Source organism: Silurus aristotelis, assembly GCF_946808225.1.
Source record: "Silurus aristotelis genome assembly, chromosome: 24".
Taxonomy (NCBI): Eukaryota; Metazoa; Chordata; class Actinopteri; order Siluriformes; family Siluridae; genus Silurus; species Silurus aristotelis.
This window is the reverse complement of record NC_139597.1, coordinates 1,153,973-1,167,914: the sequence shown is the minus strand read 5'-3', so window position 1 is coordinate 1,167,914 and position 13,942 is coordinate 1,153,973. Positions and strand designations below refer to the sequence as shown.

Genomic DNA, 13,942 nt, shown 5'->3' with positions numbered 1-13,942 from the left:
CTCTCTCTCTCTCTCTCTCTCTCTCTCCAGAAGTTCTCTCACACAGCTGAAGAAGACATTCAAGTGTGCATGTGTTTGTGTGTGTGTGTATGTGTGTGTAAGTGTGTGCGTATGTGTGTGTGTGTGTGTGTGTGTGTGTGTGTGTGTGTGTGTGTGTAAGTGTGTGTGTGTGTGTGTGTGTGTGTGTAAGTGTGTGTGTGTGTGTGTGTGTGTGTGTGTGTGTGTGTGTGTGTGTGTGTGTGTGTGTGTGTGTAAAAGAGTGTGTGTGTGTGTGTGTGTGTGTGTGTGTGTGAGTGTGTGTGTGTGTGTGTGTGTGTGTGTGTGTGTGTGTGTGTGTGTGTGTGTGTATGAGGGTGTGTGTGTGTGTGTGTGTGTGTGTGTAGATCAAAGACACTGAGAAATCCTCCCGGTGAAGCTCAGAGCAGTAAAATTTTTAGATATAAATAATATATTTTATATTTTTATTAATTGCACAGAAATTTGTACATTAAATTTTTATTAAATGTATTTCTGAATAATATTCCTTATCCTTTCTTTCTTTTTTAAAAAGTCACTAACAGCATGTTTCCTGTTTGTTTTGGTTTTTTATAAAAATATAAATACGTGCAAACACTGAAAAGTGATAAATATTTGAGGTTAATATTTTGTTGATTATTTATTAATAAAACAATTCTGTACGTTTTGGATTATAGACCACAGTCTTCACTACATTACCCACAAGCCACTGCACTTCTATATCTGAATCACATGTCACTCATCAGTTGTCGTCCTGATCAGCACGTGTACTGAAGGTTCATCTTCACCACAGTCTGTCTCACATTGGTGCTGGTTCCTCGTGGATCTTCTGATTCTTGTGTGTTCTCAGTAGAAAAATAAGGCGACGGCAGTATGCAGTAATAGTAATAATGAGTTCAGTAGAATGACAGAATGTCGAAGGTAAATATTTATAAATGACCTTATATCACTTGATCTTCCTGTTCTCTGTCCTCATAAACAGCCTCGAGGGTTATTACGTGCTGATTCAGGAATGTGACAATTCAATTAATTTTATTTGTAGATTGTGTTTAACAATGAAAATTGTCTCGAAGCAGCTTTACAGAAATATAGCAGGTATAAAGTTGCGTAAAACAATGTATGTTTGATCCTTATAATTGTTAGTTGATCTCTAATGATTGAGCCAGTGGTGATTGTGATGATGGAAAACCTTGTTTAAGGAAGAAACTTAAACCAGACTGAAAATAGAACCTCATCCTCAACACCAAATGTCCATTCATTACAGTCCATCATTACATATAGGAACGTGTATGTGATTTAGATTTATGCTGTTTTTCTGTTGTTTTTTTAGAATATGTGATGGGTTTTGTTTGTATTGATTTATGAAGCCAAAGGCAAATTTTAACTCTGTGGACAGGAAATGAACTAATTAACCAGTATCTGCACTCGCATCCACTTTCCCCATTATTTCATCACGTGCATTTTTATATATTTCGTTTTTCAGCATTTCTAAACTTAATTTCAGTGCTATTTCTATTTATAATAAATTTATTATAATTATTATTTATTTCTCTTATCTCGTTTGTTTTATTTATTCATTTAGCTGATTTTATATTCTAGTTGAACAGACAAAATGTGAACCATCAGATCAGCTTCTGTCATGTCTTGTAGCACACACACACACACACACACACACACACACACACACACACACACACACACACACACACACACACACACACACATTTTCTATCTTATACAGAATTTTTGCACTTCATCATTCAGCATCACCAGATCATATCAGGTCACGTGGCCCAGCAGACTGATTGACAGCAGCATGTGTTTGTGTCAGAGAGAGAGAGAGAGCAAGTTTCCTGCCAGATGATCTCCATGCACTCGTAAACCGTGTGTGTGTGTGTGTGTGTGTGTGTGTGTGTGTGTGTGTGTGTGTGTGTGTGTGTGTGTGTGTGTGAGAGATAGACAGATATCATTATATGGAACAGTCTTAACACATTCTGGCGTTAATGTGTCACATGAGAAGTCACCACGTCCCTGTGAATGAGCTACTGTCAGAGCTGCTGTTCTAGAGAAATAATCAACAGCTTCAGACACAATCCAGAACCACAGTCTAAACAATCCCAATTCAGAACCACAAACTGTCCGATCCAGAACCACGATTTGAGCAATTCAAAACTAGAACAACAGTCTGGATTGAATTACAATACATATAATCACTGAGTAACACAGAGCAGGGGAACACAACCAGGTAACAGACAGATGACAGGAGAGGGGGTGGGGGGTATGGGCAGAGACAGGAGCGAAAGAGAAAGTCAGAAGCATGTGAATGGAGATGAGTGAGACTGTACTTACAATAACTCACAGCTTTACAGCATTTACCCCTGATGGACTTCCCACTGAGATCATGTGCTGAACTGGTGACTAAATTTATCAGGGCAACAGCTGCAGTGAAGCTGGCAGGAATATTTCACACACACACACACACACACACACACACACACACACACACACACACACACACACACACACACACACTTGTGGTGGGATTGCTGAAGACGTTTTTAAGAACGTTACCCCACTTTAAAGCATGATGTGAAGGGTGAAGAAAGAAGTGTGTACAATCGCACATTCTCACTCTAGATTGAACTGGAACTGGATGTTGCTATGGTTACAGGTGTTTATAAGCAGCGCATTCATTTAGATTCATCTGACGAAGGCAAAGTACCTGCATGTTCAACGCTCTGAACTCACACCTGAACTCCTTCCAGCCAATCACAATCCACTATTCACACCTGAACTCCTTCCAGCCAATCACAATCCACTATTTACACCTGAACTCCTTCCAGCCAATCACAATCCACTATTCACCCCTGAACACCTTCCAGCCAATCACAATCCATTATTCACACCTGAACTCCTTCCAGCCAATCACAATCCACTATTCACACCTGAACTCCTTCCAGCCAATCACAATCCACTATTCACACCTGAACTTCTTCCAGCCAATCACAATCCACTATTCACACCTGAACTCCTTCCAGCCAATCACAATCCACTATTCACACCTGAACTCCTTCCAGCCAATCACAATCCACTATTCACACCTGAACTCCTTCCAGCCAATCACAATCCACTATTCACACCTGAACTCCTTCCAGCCAATCACAATCCACTATTCACACTTGAACTCCTTCCAGCCAATCACAATCCACTATTCACACCTGAACTCCTTCCAGCCAATCACAATCCACTATTCACACCTGAACTCCTTTCAGCCAATCACAATCCACTATTCACACCTGAACTGCTTCCAGCCAATCACAATCTACTATTTACACCTGAACTCCTTCCAGCCAATCACAATCCACTATTTACACCTGAACTCCTTCCAGCCAATCACAATCCACTATTCACCCCTGAACACCTTCCAGCCAATCACAATCCATTATTCACACCTGAACACCTTCCAGCCAATCACAATCCACTATTCACACCTGAACTCCTTCCAGCCAATCACAATCCACTATTCACACCTGAACTTCTTCCAGCCAATCACAATCCACTATTCACACCTGAACTCCTTCCAGCCAATCACAATCCACTATTCACACCTGAACTCCTTCCAGCCAATCACAATCCACTATTCACACCTGAACTCCTTCCAGCCAATCACAATCCACTATTCACACCTGAACTCCTTCCAGCCAATCACAATCCACTATTCACACCTGAACTCCTTCCATCCAATCACAATCCACTATTCACACTTGAACTCCTTCCAGCCAATCACAATCCACTATTCACACCTGAACTCCTTCCAGCCAATCACAATCCACTATTCACACCTGAACTCCTTTCAGCCAATCACAATCCACTATTCACACCTGAACTGCTTCCAGCCAATCACAATCTACTATTTACACCTGAACTCCTTCCAGCCAATCACAATCCACTATTTACACCTGAACTCCTTCCAGCCAATCACAATCCACTATTCACCCCTGAACACCTTCCAGCCAATCACAATCCATTATTCACACCTGAACACCTTCCAGCCAATCACAATCCACTATTCACACCTGAACTCCTTCCAGCCAATCACAATCCACTATTCACACCTGAACTTCTTCCAGCCAATCACAATCCACTATTCACACCTGAACTCCTTCCAGCCAATCACAATCCACTATTCACACCTGAACTCCTTCCAGCCAATCACAATCCACTATTCACACCTGAACTCCTTCCAGCCAATCACAATCCACTATTCACACCTGAACTCCTTCCAGCCAATCACAATCCACTATTCACACCTGAACTCCTTCCATCCAATCACAATCCACTATTCACACTTGAACTCCTTCCAGCCAATCACAATCCACTATTCACACCTGAACTCCTTCCAGCCAATCACAATCCACTATTCACACCTGAACTCCTTTCAGCCAATCACAATCCACTATTCACACCTGAACTGCTTCCAGCCAATCACAATCTACTATTTACACCTGAACTCCTTCCAGCCAATCACAATCCACTATTTACACCTGAACTCCTTCCAGCCAATCACAATCCACTATTCACCCCTGAACACCTTCCAGCCAATCACAATCCATTATTCACACCTGAACACCTTCCAGCCAATCACAATCCACTATTCAAACAAACAAGGGGATGAATACATATTAAATATATTCAATATATTAAATAACATTTTAAATGAATACTGTAATACTATAAAATAAAAACTATAAAAAAACATGTTTATCTTTGACTTTATTCATAAAATTATAAAATATTTAAAATACTTATATATTTATATATATACTAATATAGATATATAATTAAATATATATCAAAGTCTGTACAAGTAAAGAGTGATGAATGATCAGGAATCTCTGGAAAAGACTGGAATCACGTGAAACACTGTGATACACGGAATAGACACCAGGAACACAGTGGATTTGGTATAAATATATGAACAACGAGCTTGAACAGTTAAAATGGAAATGTGAGCCGAGCTTCTTCACGCATTCCAAACATTTCTTCATCACCCTTCATTCGTCTTTGTGTCCTCGGTGGAAATGCTGTCCACGATAGAGGAGAGGCGACGGAGACTGCTGGACGCCAGAGACTCCGTTACACATCCTTGAAAGAAGATAAATGACAAGAATTATAGCAGCTCAGGTTTTGTGTCAGTTTTTATAATGATGTAAAAAAGCAAATCTGGAGGAACTGCAGAAGATCACGAAGTTCAGCTTAAAACGTTGAACATCATTAAAATCTGAAATTGAAGAATTACATGACATTTTTCTCTCAACATGAACAGTAACCGAGTTTAAACAGAAATAAAACTGTGTAAAACTGCTAAACTGTTTACACATCCTTCATTTTCCTTTACACTGACACATTTGGAATCTAGAAGTGAGAGAAACGTGATGAACGACAAAATTACTAGAATTACTAGAAAAGAACTAGAAAAGTGTATACAATTATAAAAAGGCATAAATGTAAAGTACAAGTTCATTTAAATGATAAAAAAAAAAAAAAAAAAAAGGTTTCGGTTGATTGGACGATAATCGGATTATATAATTAATTAACAAAGTAAAATAATTCAAATAAATCCAAAAGAAAGATTGTTGCATCATCATGTTCTGCTCTGTCAGTGTGTCATCCTGCTGCTTTGTCATCATGTCACGTGTTATGCTTTCATGTCATTATGTAAGGGCATTGTCATCACACTGTCTTATCATGTAGTTGTGATTGTCATGTTGTTATATCAACGTGTTGTGATGTCATTATGCCATCATGGAGTTACACTATTATTTCATTTAAATATGTCGTTATGTTGGGATGTCATTATGTCATCACACTGTTACATTATCTTTTGATGTCATTAATAATCATAATGTTGCCAATAATGCCAATACGTCATTATGATGTGATGTCACCATGTAATCATGTTCTGTAACTTTGATATGCCGTTGCTTTTTATCATTCTGGAATCGTTCTGTAATGTCATTAAATCATCATGTCTTTTAAAATCGGTGCAGTTATATAGAGGTCATCGTTCTATCACGTTGTCATAACATACTGTTCTATCATTGTCATCTTATTCCCATACATCATCCCAGCTCCAACAGATGCCACTGCTGGGCCCCTAAGCAAGGCCCCTAACCCTCAACTGCTCATGTGCTTTAATAAGATAATTGTAAGGTGCTTTTGATAAAGGCGTCAGCGGAATGCAGTAAATGTGCTCAGTATAATGAATGTTCTGAAAAACGCGTGATATTTACAATCAATAGCGTTTAAGCGCTCAGTAACTCTGTAGAGTTTTAGAATAATTAAGCAGATTGCACTAACCTTCTCTCTGTTGAGACGATTCTGCACTGGAATGATCTGAGTTTCCCTGCCATGTGCTTTTCCATCGATACTCACCGTTACACACCTAAACACAGGACAATTATTTCAGTTCTAATAATATTTCATGCTGGAAATCATGCTGTAATATTCATTCTGAAACATGACTGTGCTCAAATAATTTCACTTTTTCAATATTTTCATAAATGTCTAAGATCTAAGAGATGCTTCACCAATAAACAGATTTCTTCTTCATTTTTTTTTTTTTTTACAATAAAAATAATGATAAATGAAATGTTTAATGACTATGTTATTAATTTGTTAACATGCCGGATCAGCATTTCTTACAACCCTCTTGATTGTCATCTATGATTTTATTTATTGCAAAATTTGGAAAGTTTATTAACTGTTTAACAATTTTTCTCTTTATTCAATTAATAATGTATTTATAAATGTATAAAATTACATTTATAAATATTTATTTATAATTACTTTTACTAAAAAAGTATTTTTTTGTATTTTGTGCTTTTGTATTTTTCTCTAAATGCTACTCTATATGTGTGAATTCCATAATTTATATATACAGTATGTATGTATATATATATATATATATATATATATATATATATATATATATATATATATATATATATATAAAGGTACTTTTATTATTACCTTATTAATATTATTTTATAAGTAGTACTTTTATTATTACTTTATTATTATTATTTTATAAGTAGTACTTTTATTATTATTTGATGAGAAATGCTGGTTATTATAATAATTATTATTATTATTGAAATTTTATTTTTATTCATGCTGTGGTTCATTTATGGTTGTGTATAAATGTGCATGATTGTGTATGAGGTATGGTTGTGTATAAATGTGCATGATTGTGTATGAGGTATGGTTGTGTATAAATGTGTATGATTGTTCATGGGGGTATGGTTGTGTTTAAATGTGTATGATAGTGTATGGGGTTGTGGTTGTGTGTAAATGTGTATGATTGTGTATGGGGTATGGTTGTGTATAAATGTGTATGATTGTGTATGGGGTATGGTTGTGTTTAAATGTGTATGATAGTGTATGGGGTTGTGGTTGTGTGTAAATGTGTATGATTGTGTATGGGGTATGGTTGTGTATAAATGTGTATGATTGTGTATGGGGTATGGTTGTGTATAAATGTGTATGATTGTGTATGGGGTATGGTTGTGTAAAAATGTGTATGATTGTTCATGGGGGTATGGTTGTGTATAAATGTGTATGATTTGTGTATTGGGGTATGGTTGTGTATAAATGTGTATGATTGTTCATGGGGGTATGGTTGTGTTTAAATGTGTATGATAGTGTATGGGGTTGTGGTTGTGTGTAAATGTGTATGATTGTGTATGGGGTATGGTTGTGTATAAATGTGTATGATTGTGTATGGGGTATGGTTGTGTATAAATGTGTATGATAGTGTATGGGGTTGTGGTTGTGTATAAATGTGCATGATTGTGTATGGGGTATGGTTGTGTATAAATGTGTATGATTGTGTATGGGGTATGGTTGTGTATAAATGTGTATGATTGTGTATGGGGTATGGTTGTGTATAAATGTGTATGATTGTTCATGGGGGTATGGTTGTGTTTAAATGTGTATGATTGTGTATGGGGTTGTGGTTGTGTATAAATGTGTATGATTGTGTATGGGGTATGGTTGTGTATAAATGTGTATGATTGTGTATGGGGTATGGTTGTGTATAAATGTGCATGATTGTGTATGGGGTATGGTTGTGTATAAATGTGTATGATTGTGTATGGGGTATGGTTGTGTATAAATGTGTATGATTGTGTATGGGGTATGGTTGTGTATAAATGTGTATGATTGTGTATGGGGTTGTGGTTGTGTATAAATGTGTATGATTGTTCATGGGGGTATGGTTGTGTATAAATGTGTATGATTGTGTATGGGGTATGGTTGTGTATAAATGTGTATGATTGTTCATGGGGGTATGGTTGTGTTTAAATGTGTATGATTGTGTATGGGGTTGTGGTTGTGTATAAATGTGTATGATTGTGTATGGGGTATGGTTGTGTATAAATGTGTATGATTGTGTATGGGGTATGGTTGTGTATAAATGTGTATGATTGTGTATGGGGTATGGTTGTGTATAAATGTGTATGATTGTTCATGGGGGTATGGTTGTGTTTAAATGTGTATGATTGTGTATGGGGTTGTGGTTGTGTGTAAATGTGTATGATTGTGTATGGGGGTATGGTTGTGTATAAATGTGTATGATAGTGTATGGGGTTGTGGTTGTGTGTAAATGTGTATGATTGTGTATGGGGTATGGTTGTGTATAAATGTGTATGATTGTGTATGGGGTATGGTTGTGTATAAATGTGTATGATTGTGTATGGGGTATGGTTGTGTATAAATGTGTATGATTGTGTATGGGGTATGGTTGTGTATAAATGTGTATGATTTGTGTATTGGGGTATGGTTGTGTGTAAATGTGTATGATTGTGAATGGGGTTGTGGTTGTGTGTAAATGTGTATAATAGTGTATGGGGTTGTGGTTGTGTGTAAATGTGTATGATTGTGAATGGGGTTGTGGTTGTGTGTAAATGTGTATAATAGTGTATGGGGTTGTGGTTGTGTGTAAATGTGTATGATTGTGAATGGGGTATGGTTGTGTATAAATGTGTATGATTGTGTATGGGGTTGTGGTTGTGTATAAATGTGCATGATTGTGTATGGGGTATGGTTGTGTATAAATGTGTATGATTGTGTATGGGGTATGGTTGTGTATAAATGTGTATGATTGTGTATGGGGTATGGTTGTGTATAAATGTGTATGATTGTTCATGGGGGTATTGTTGTGTTTAAATGTGTATGATTGTGTATGGGGTTGTGGTTGTGTATAAATGTGTATGATTGTGTATGGGGTATGGTTGTGTATAAATGTGTATGATTGTGTATGGGGTATGGTTGTGTATAAATGTGCATGATTGTGTATGGGGTATGGTTGTGTATAAATGTGTATGATTGTGTATGGGGTATGGTTGTGTATAAATGTGTATGATTGTGTATGGGGTATGGTTGTGTATAAATGTGTATGATTGTGTATGGGGTTGTGGTTGTGTATAAATGTGTATGATTGTTCATGGGGGTATGGTTGTGTTTAAATGTGTATGATAGTGTATGGGGTTGTGGTTGTGTGTAAATGTGTATGATTGTGTATGGGGTATGGTTGTGTATAAATGTGTATGATTGTGTATGGGGTATGGTTGTGTATAAATGTGTATGATTGTGTATGGGGTATGGTTGTGTAAAAATGTGTATGATTGTTCATGGGGGTATGGTTGTGTATAAATGTGTATGATTTGTGTATTGGGGTATGGTTGTGTATAAATGTGTATGATTGTTCATGGGGGTATGGTTGTGTTTAAATGTGTATGATAGTGTATGGGGTTGTGGTTGTGTGTAAATGTGTATGATTGTGTATGGGGTATGGTTGTGTATAAATGTGTATGATTGTGTATGGGGTATGGTTGTGTATAAATGTGTATGATAGTGTATGGGGTTGTGGTTGTGTATAAATGTGCATGATTGTGTATGGGGTATGGTTGTGTATAAATGTGTATGATTGTGTATGGGGTATGGTTGTGTATAAATGTGTATGATTGTGTATGGGGTATGGTTGTGTATAAATGTGTATGATTGTTCATGGGGGTATGGTTGTGTTTAAATGTGTATGATTGTGTATGGGGTTGTGGTTGTGTATAAATGTGTATGATTGTGTATGGGGTATGGTTGTGTATAAATGTGTATGATTGTGTATGGGGTATGGTTGTGTATAAATGTGCATGATTGTGTATGGGGTATGGTTGTGTATAAATGTGTATGATTGTGTATGGGGTATGGTTGTGTATAAATGTGTATGATTGTGTATGGGGTTGTGGTTGTGTATAAATGTGTATGATTGTTCATGGGGGTATGGTTGTGTATAAATGTGTATGATTGTGTATGGGGTATGGTTGTGTATAAATGTGTATGATTGTTCATGGGGGTATGGTTGTGTTTAAATGTGTATGATAGTGTATGGGGTTGTGGTTGTGTGTAAATGTGTATAATAGTGTATGGGGTTGTGGTTGTGTGTAAATGTGTATGATTGTGTATGGGGTATGGTTGTGTATAAATGTGTATGATTGTGTATGGGGTATGGTTGTGTATAAATGTGTATGATTGTGTATGGGGTATGGTTGTGTATAAATGTGTATGATTGTGTATGGGGTATGGTTGTGTATAAATGTGTATGATTGTGTATGGGGTATGGTTGTGTATAAATGTGTATGATTGTGTATGGGGTATGGTTGTGTATAAATGTGTATGATTGTGTATGGGGTTGTGGTTGTGTATAAATGTGTATGATTGTTCATGGGCGTATGGTTGTGTATAAATGTGTATGATTGTGTATGGGGTATGGTTGTGTATAAATGTGTATGATTGTTCATGGGGGTATGGTTGTGTTTAAATGTGTATGATAGTGTATGGGGTTGTGGTTGTGTGTAAATGTGTATGATTGTGTATGGGGTATGGTTGTGTATAAATGTGTATGATTGTGTATGGGGTATGGTTGTGTATAAATGTGTATGATTGTGTATGGGGTATGGTTGTGTATAAATGTGTATGATTGTGTATGGGGTATGGTTGTGTATAAATGTGTATGATTGTGTATGGGGTATGGTTGTGTATAAATGTGTATGATTGTGTATGGGGTATGGTTGTGTATAAATGTGTATGATTTGTGTATTGGGGTATGGTTGTGTATAAATGTGTATGATTGTGTATTGGGGTATGGTTGTGTATAAATGTGTATGATTGTGTATGGGGTTGTGGTTGTGTATAAATGTGTATGATTGTGTATTGGGGTATGGTTGTGTATAAATGTGTATGATTGTGTATTGGGGTATGGTTGTGTATAAATGTGTATGATTTGTGTATTGGGGTATGGTTGTGTATAAATGTGTATGATTGTTCATGGGGGTATGGTTGTGTTTAAATGTGTATGATTGTGTATGGGGTTGTGGTTGTGTGTAAATGTGTATGATTGTGTATGGGGGTATGGTTGTGTATAAATGTGTATGATAGTGTATGGGGTTGTGGTTGTGTATAAATGTGTATGATTGTGTATTGGGGTATGGTTGTGTATAAATGTGTATGATTGTGTATTGGGGTATGGTTGTGTATAAATGTGTATGATTTGTGTATTGGGGTATGGTTGTGTATAAATGTGTATGATTGTTCATGGGGGTATGGTTGTGTTTAAATGTGTATGATTGTGTATGGGGTTGTGGTTGTGTGTAAATGTGTATGATTGTGTATGGGGGTATGGTTGTGTATAAATGTGTATGATAGTGTATGGGGTTGTGGTTGTGTGTAAATGTGTATGATTGTGTATGGGGTATGGTTGTGTATAAATGTGTATGATTGTGTATGGGGTATGGTTGTGTATAAATGTGTATGATTGTGTATGGGGTATGGTTGTGTATAAATGTGTATGATTGTGTATGGGGTATGGTTGTGTATAAATGTGTATGATTTGTGTATTGGGGTATGGTTGTGTGTAAATGTGTATGATTGTGAATGGGGTTGTGGTTGTGTGTAAATGTGTATAATAGTGTATGGGGTTGTGGTTGTGTGTAAATGTGTATGATTGTGAATGGGGTTGTGGTTGTGTGTAAATGTGTATAATAGTGTATGGGGTTGTGGTTGTGTGTAAATGTGTATGATTGTGAATGGGGTATGGTTGTGTATAAATGTGTATGATTGTGTATGGGGGTATCGTTGTGTATAAATGTGTATGATTGTGTATGGGGGTATGGTTGTGTATAAATGTATATTATTTGTGTATTGGGGTTGTGGTTGTGTGTATATGTGTATGATTGTGTATTGGGTATGGTTGTGTATTAATGCGTATGCTTGTGTATGGTGGGTATCGTTGTGTATAAATGTGTATGATTGTGTATGGGGGTATTGTTGTGTGTAAGTGTGTATGATTGTGTATGGGGTATGGTTGTGTGTAAATGTATATGATTATGTATGATTGTGTATGGTTGTGTATTTGTTGTGTATGGTTGTGTATACATGTGTATAATTATGTACAATTGTGTATGTTTGTGCATTTTGTGTGTATAGTTTTGTATGATTGTGTATGGTTGTGTATGTGACAAGTACATTTTGAACAGAATTTTTGATGAATAAAAACCAGCTGTATAAATGATAAAGCCGACAGTTCTGTATTGTGTGGATATTATTAATTGTGTTAATTTAAAATAGTAATGTAAAGTTAGAGATTTTTGTAACAGGGTTTTTTAGGGAGAGTTATGGGGTTCTTACATTGTGTTCTCTAGGGTTCTGGTGAATACCTCCATCCTCAGACAGTCTTTCCTGCTCGTCCAGGTGGTGCAACAAATCCTGGAGTTTTTCGATGTAACTGATGGCACTGCGTAAAATCTCCACTTTCGGAAGCCTCTGGTTTGGATTGGGGACGGTTTTCCTCTTCAGCGCTTCAAACGCTTCATTGATTTTTTTCAATCTCCGTCTCTCACGCAGCGTTGCTGCTTTCCTCCGGTCCGTCGGGCCTGACTTTCTCTTACAGATCTTACATGCCCAGATCAAACACTGACCGTCACAGTGAGGCTTTAAGGCCTTTGGGACGAAAACGTGTTCCTCTTCGTCATCCTGGAGATTCTGAGACTCAGAACTTTCGTCCTCCTGGTACAGAGGAGAAACTTCCGGCATGTCCAGGTGTTGCAGAGCGCCATGGTCTGCTTCCAGGTAACGTAAATCGTTAAACAGGTACGTATTGGTCTCGAAAAGGTCCATCATGGTGTGTTCAGCCCGAATGTCCCTAACTTATTGGGTGTAAGAGCATGCGTTGGCATTTAAATAGCTCAGTGACACACGGAGGAGTAAATATAGAACGTGAAACTCTATCCACATGCTAGCTGTCGCAGGACATCATAGGCTTCTTCTTTTTTTTCAATGGGCCTTTTAAAAATACACATTTACACCTCTAATAAAAGGCAGAACACACACACTTGGACATATAGCAGGTAAATATCAATATCGTTTCCACACCTGATTTGAACATTGTGAACACGAAAGTGTGTTGAGGATCATGTGTGTGTGTGTGTGATTAATGTTAGTGTAAGTTAGTGTGTGATTATAGTGAGTGTGTTAGTGTGTTATAGCGAGTGTTTGATTACAGTGAGTGTGTAAACTACGGCATGAAACTGGGTTTTGTTTTCACATTGGTCTGATGTAGACGTTCATACCGAAGTAAAGAGTTCACATTAGTCAAGCTCAGCATTTCACACGTGTTGAACAACCTCATTTCCACTTCAACCCACCATCCCCAGAGCCAAGCAGTGTTTTACTCAGAAGGCCACTTGACCTCTGACCTTTAGGCAACAGGAGTTCAAACCCCAGGCGTGATGTGGCTCTTTGATTTGGAGTACAATTCCAGGTGTGGAGATATATGACGTGTCCGTCACGCCCAGCACTCTTCCTCCAAACATCC

General features: G+C 37.3%; 1 protein-coding gene and 1 long non-coding RNA gene across 2 annotated transcripts; both read right to left on the bottom strand.

Annotated features, from left to right (window-relative positions):
* Positions 1–1,310: 1,310 nt before the first annotated feature.
* LOC310719409 lies at positions 1,311–3,336 on the bottom strand. Its single transcript, XR_014531476.1, has 2 exons — positions 3,162–3,336; positions 1,311–3,043 (listed from the first exon to the last, which is right to left on the bottom strand). It is a non-coding gene; the product is annotated as an uncharacterized lncRNA (long non-coding RNA).
* Positions 3,337–4,769: 1,433 nt separating this feature from the next.
* Positions 4,770–13,302, bottom strand: myf6 (myogenic factor 6). Its single transcript, XM_083529075.1, has 3 exons — positions 12,757–13,302; positions 6,376–6,460; positions 4,770–5,160 (listed from the first exon to the last, which is right to left on the bottom strand). The coding sequence occupies exons 1-3, from the start codon at positions 13,246–13,248 to the stop codon at positions 5,063–5,065; spliced, it is 675 nt and encodes a 224-aa protein (XP_083385201.1). The 5' UTR covers positions 13,249–13,302; the 3' UTR covers positions 4,770–5,062.
* Between the last annotated feature and the right edge of the window lie 640 nt (positions 13,303–13,942).

Bases quoted from the DNA above. Each gene is read 5' to 3' on its own strand.
- myf6 (XM_083529075.1), bottom strand. From the start codon at position 13,248: ATGATGGACCTTTTCGAGACCAATACGTACCTGTTTAACGATTTACGT. The intron at 6,461-12,756 runs GTAAGAACCCCA...TCCTGTGTTTAG, and splicing joins AGAACCCTAGAGAACACAAT to GTGTGTAACGGTGAGTATCG. The intron at 5,161-6,375 runs GTTAGTGCAATC...TCTTCTTTCAAG, and splicing joins ATCGTCTCAACAGAGAGAAG to GATGTGTAACGGAGTCTCTG.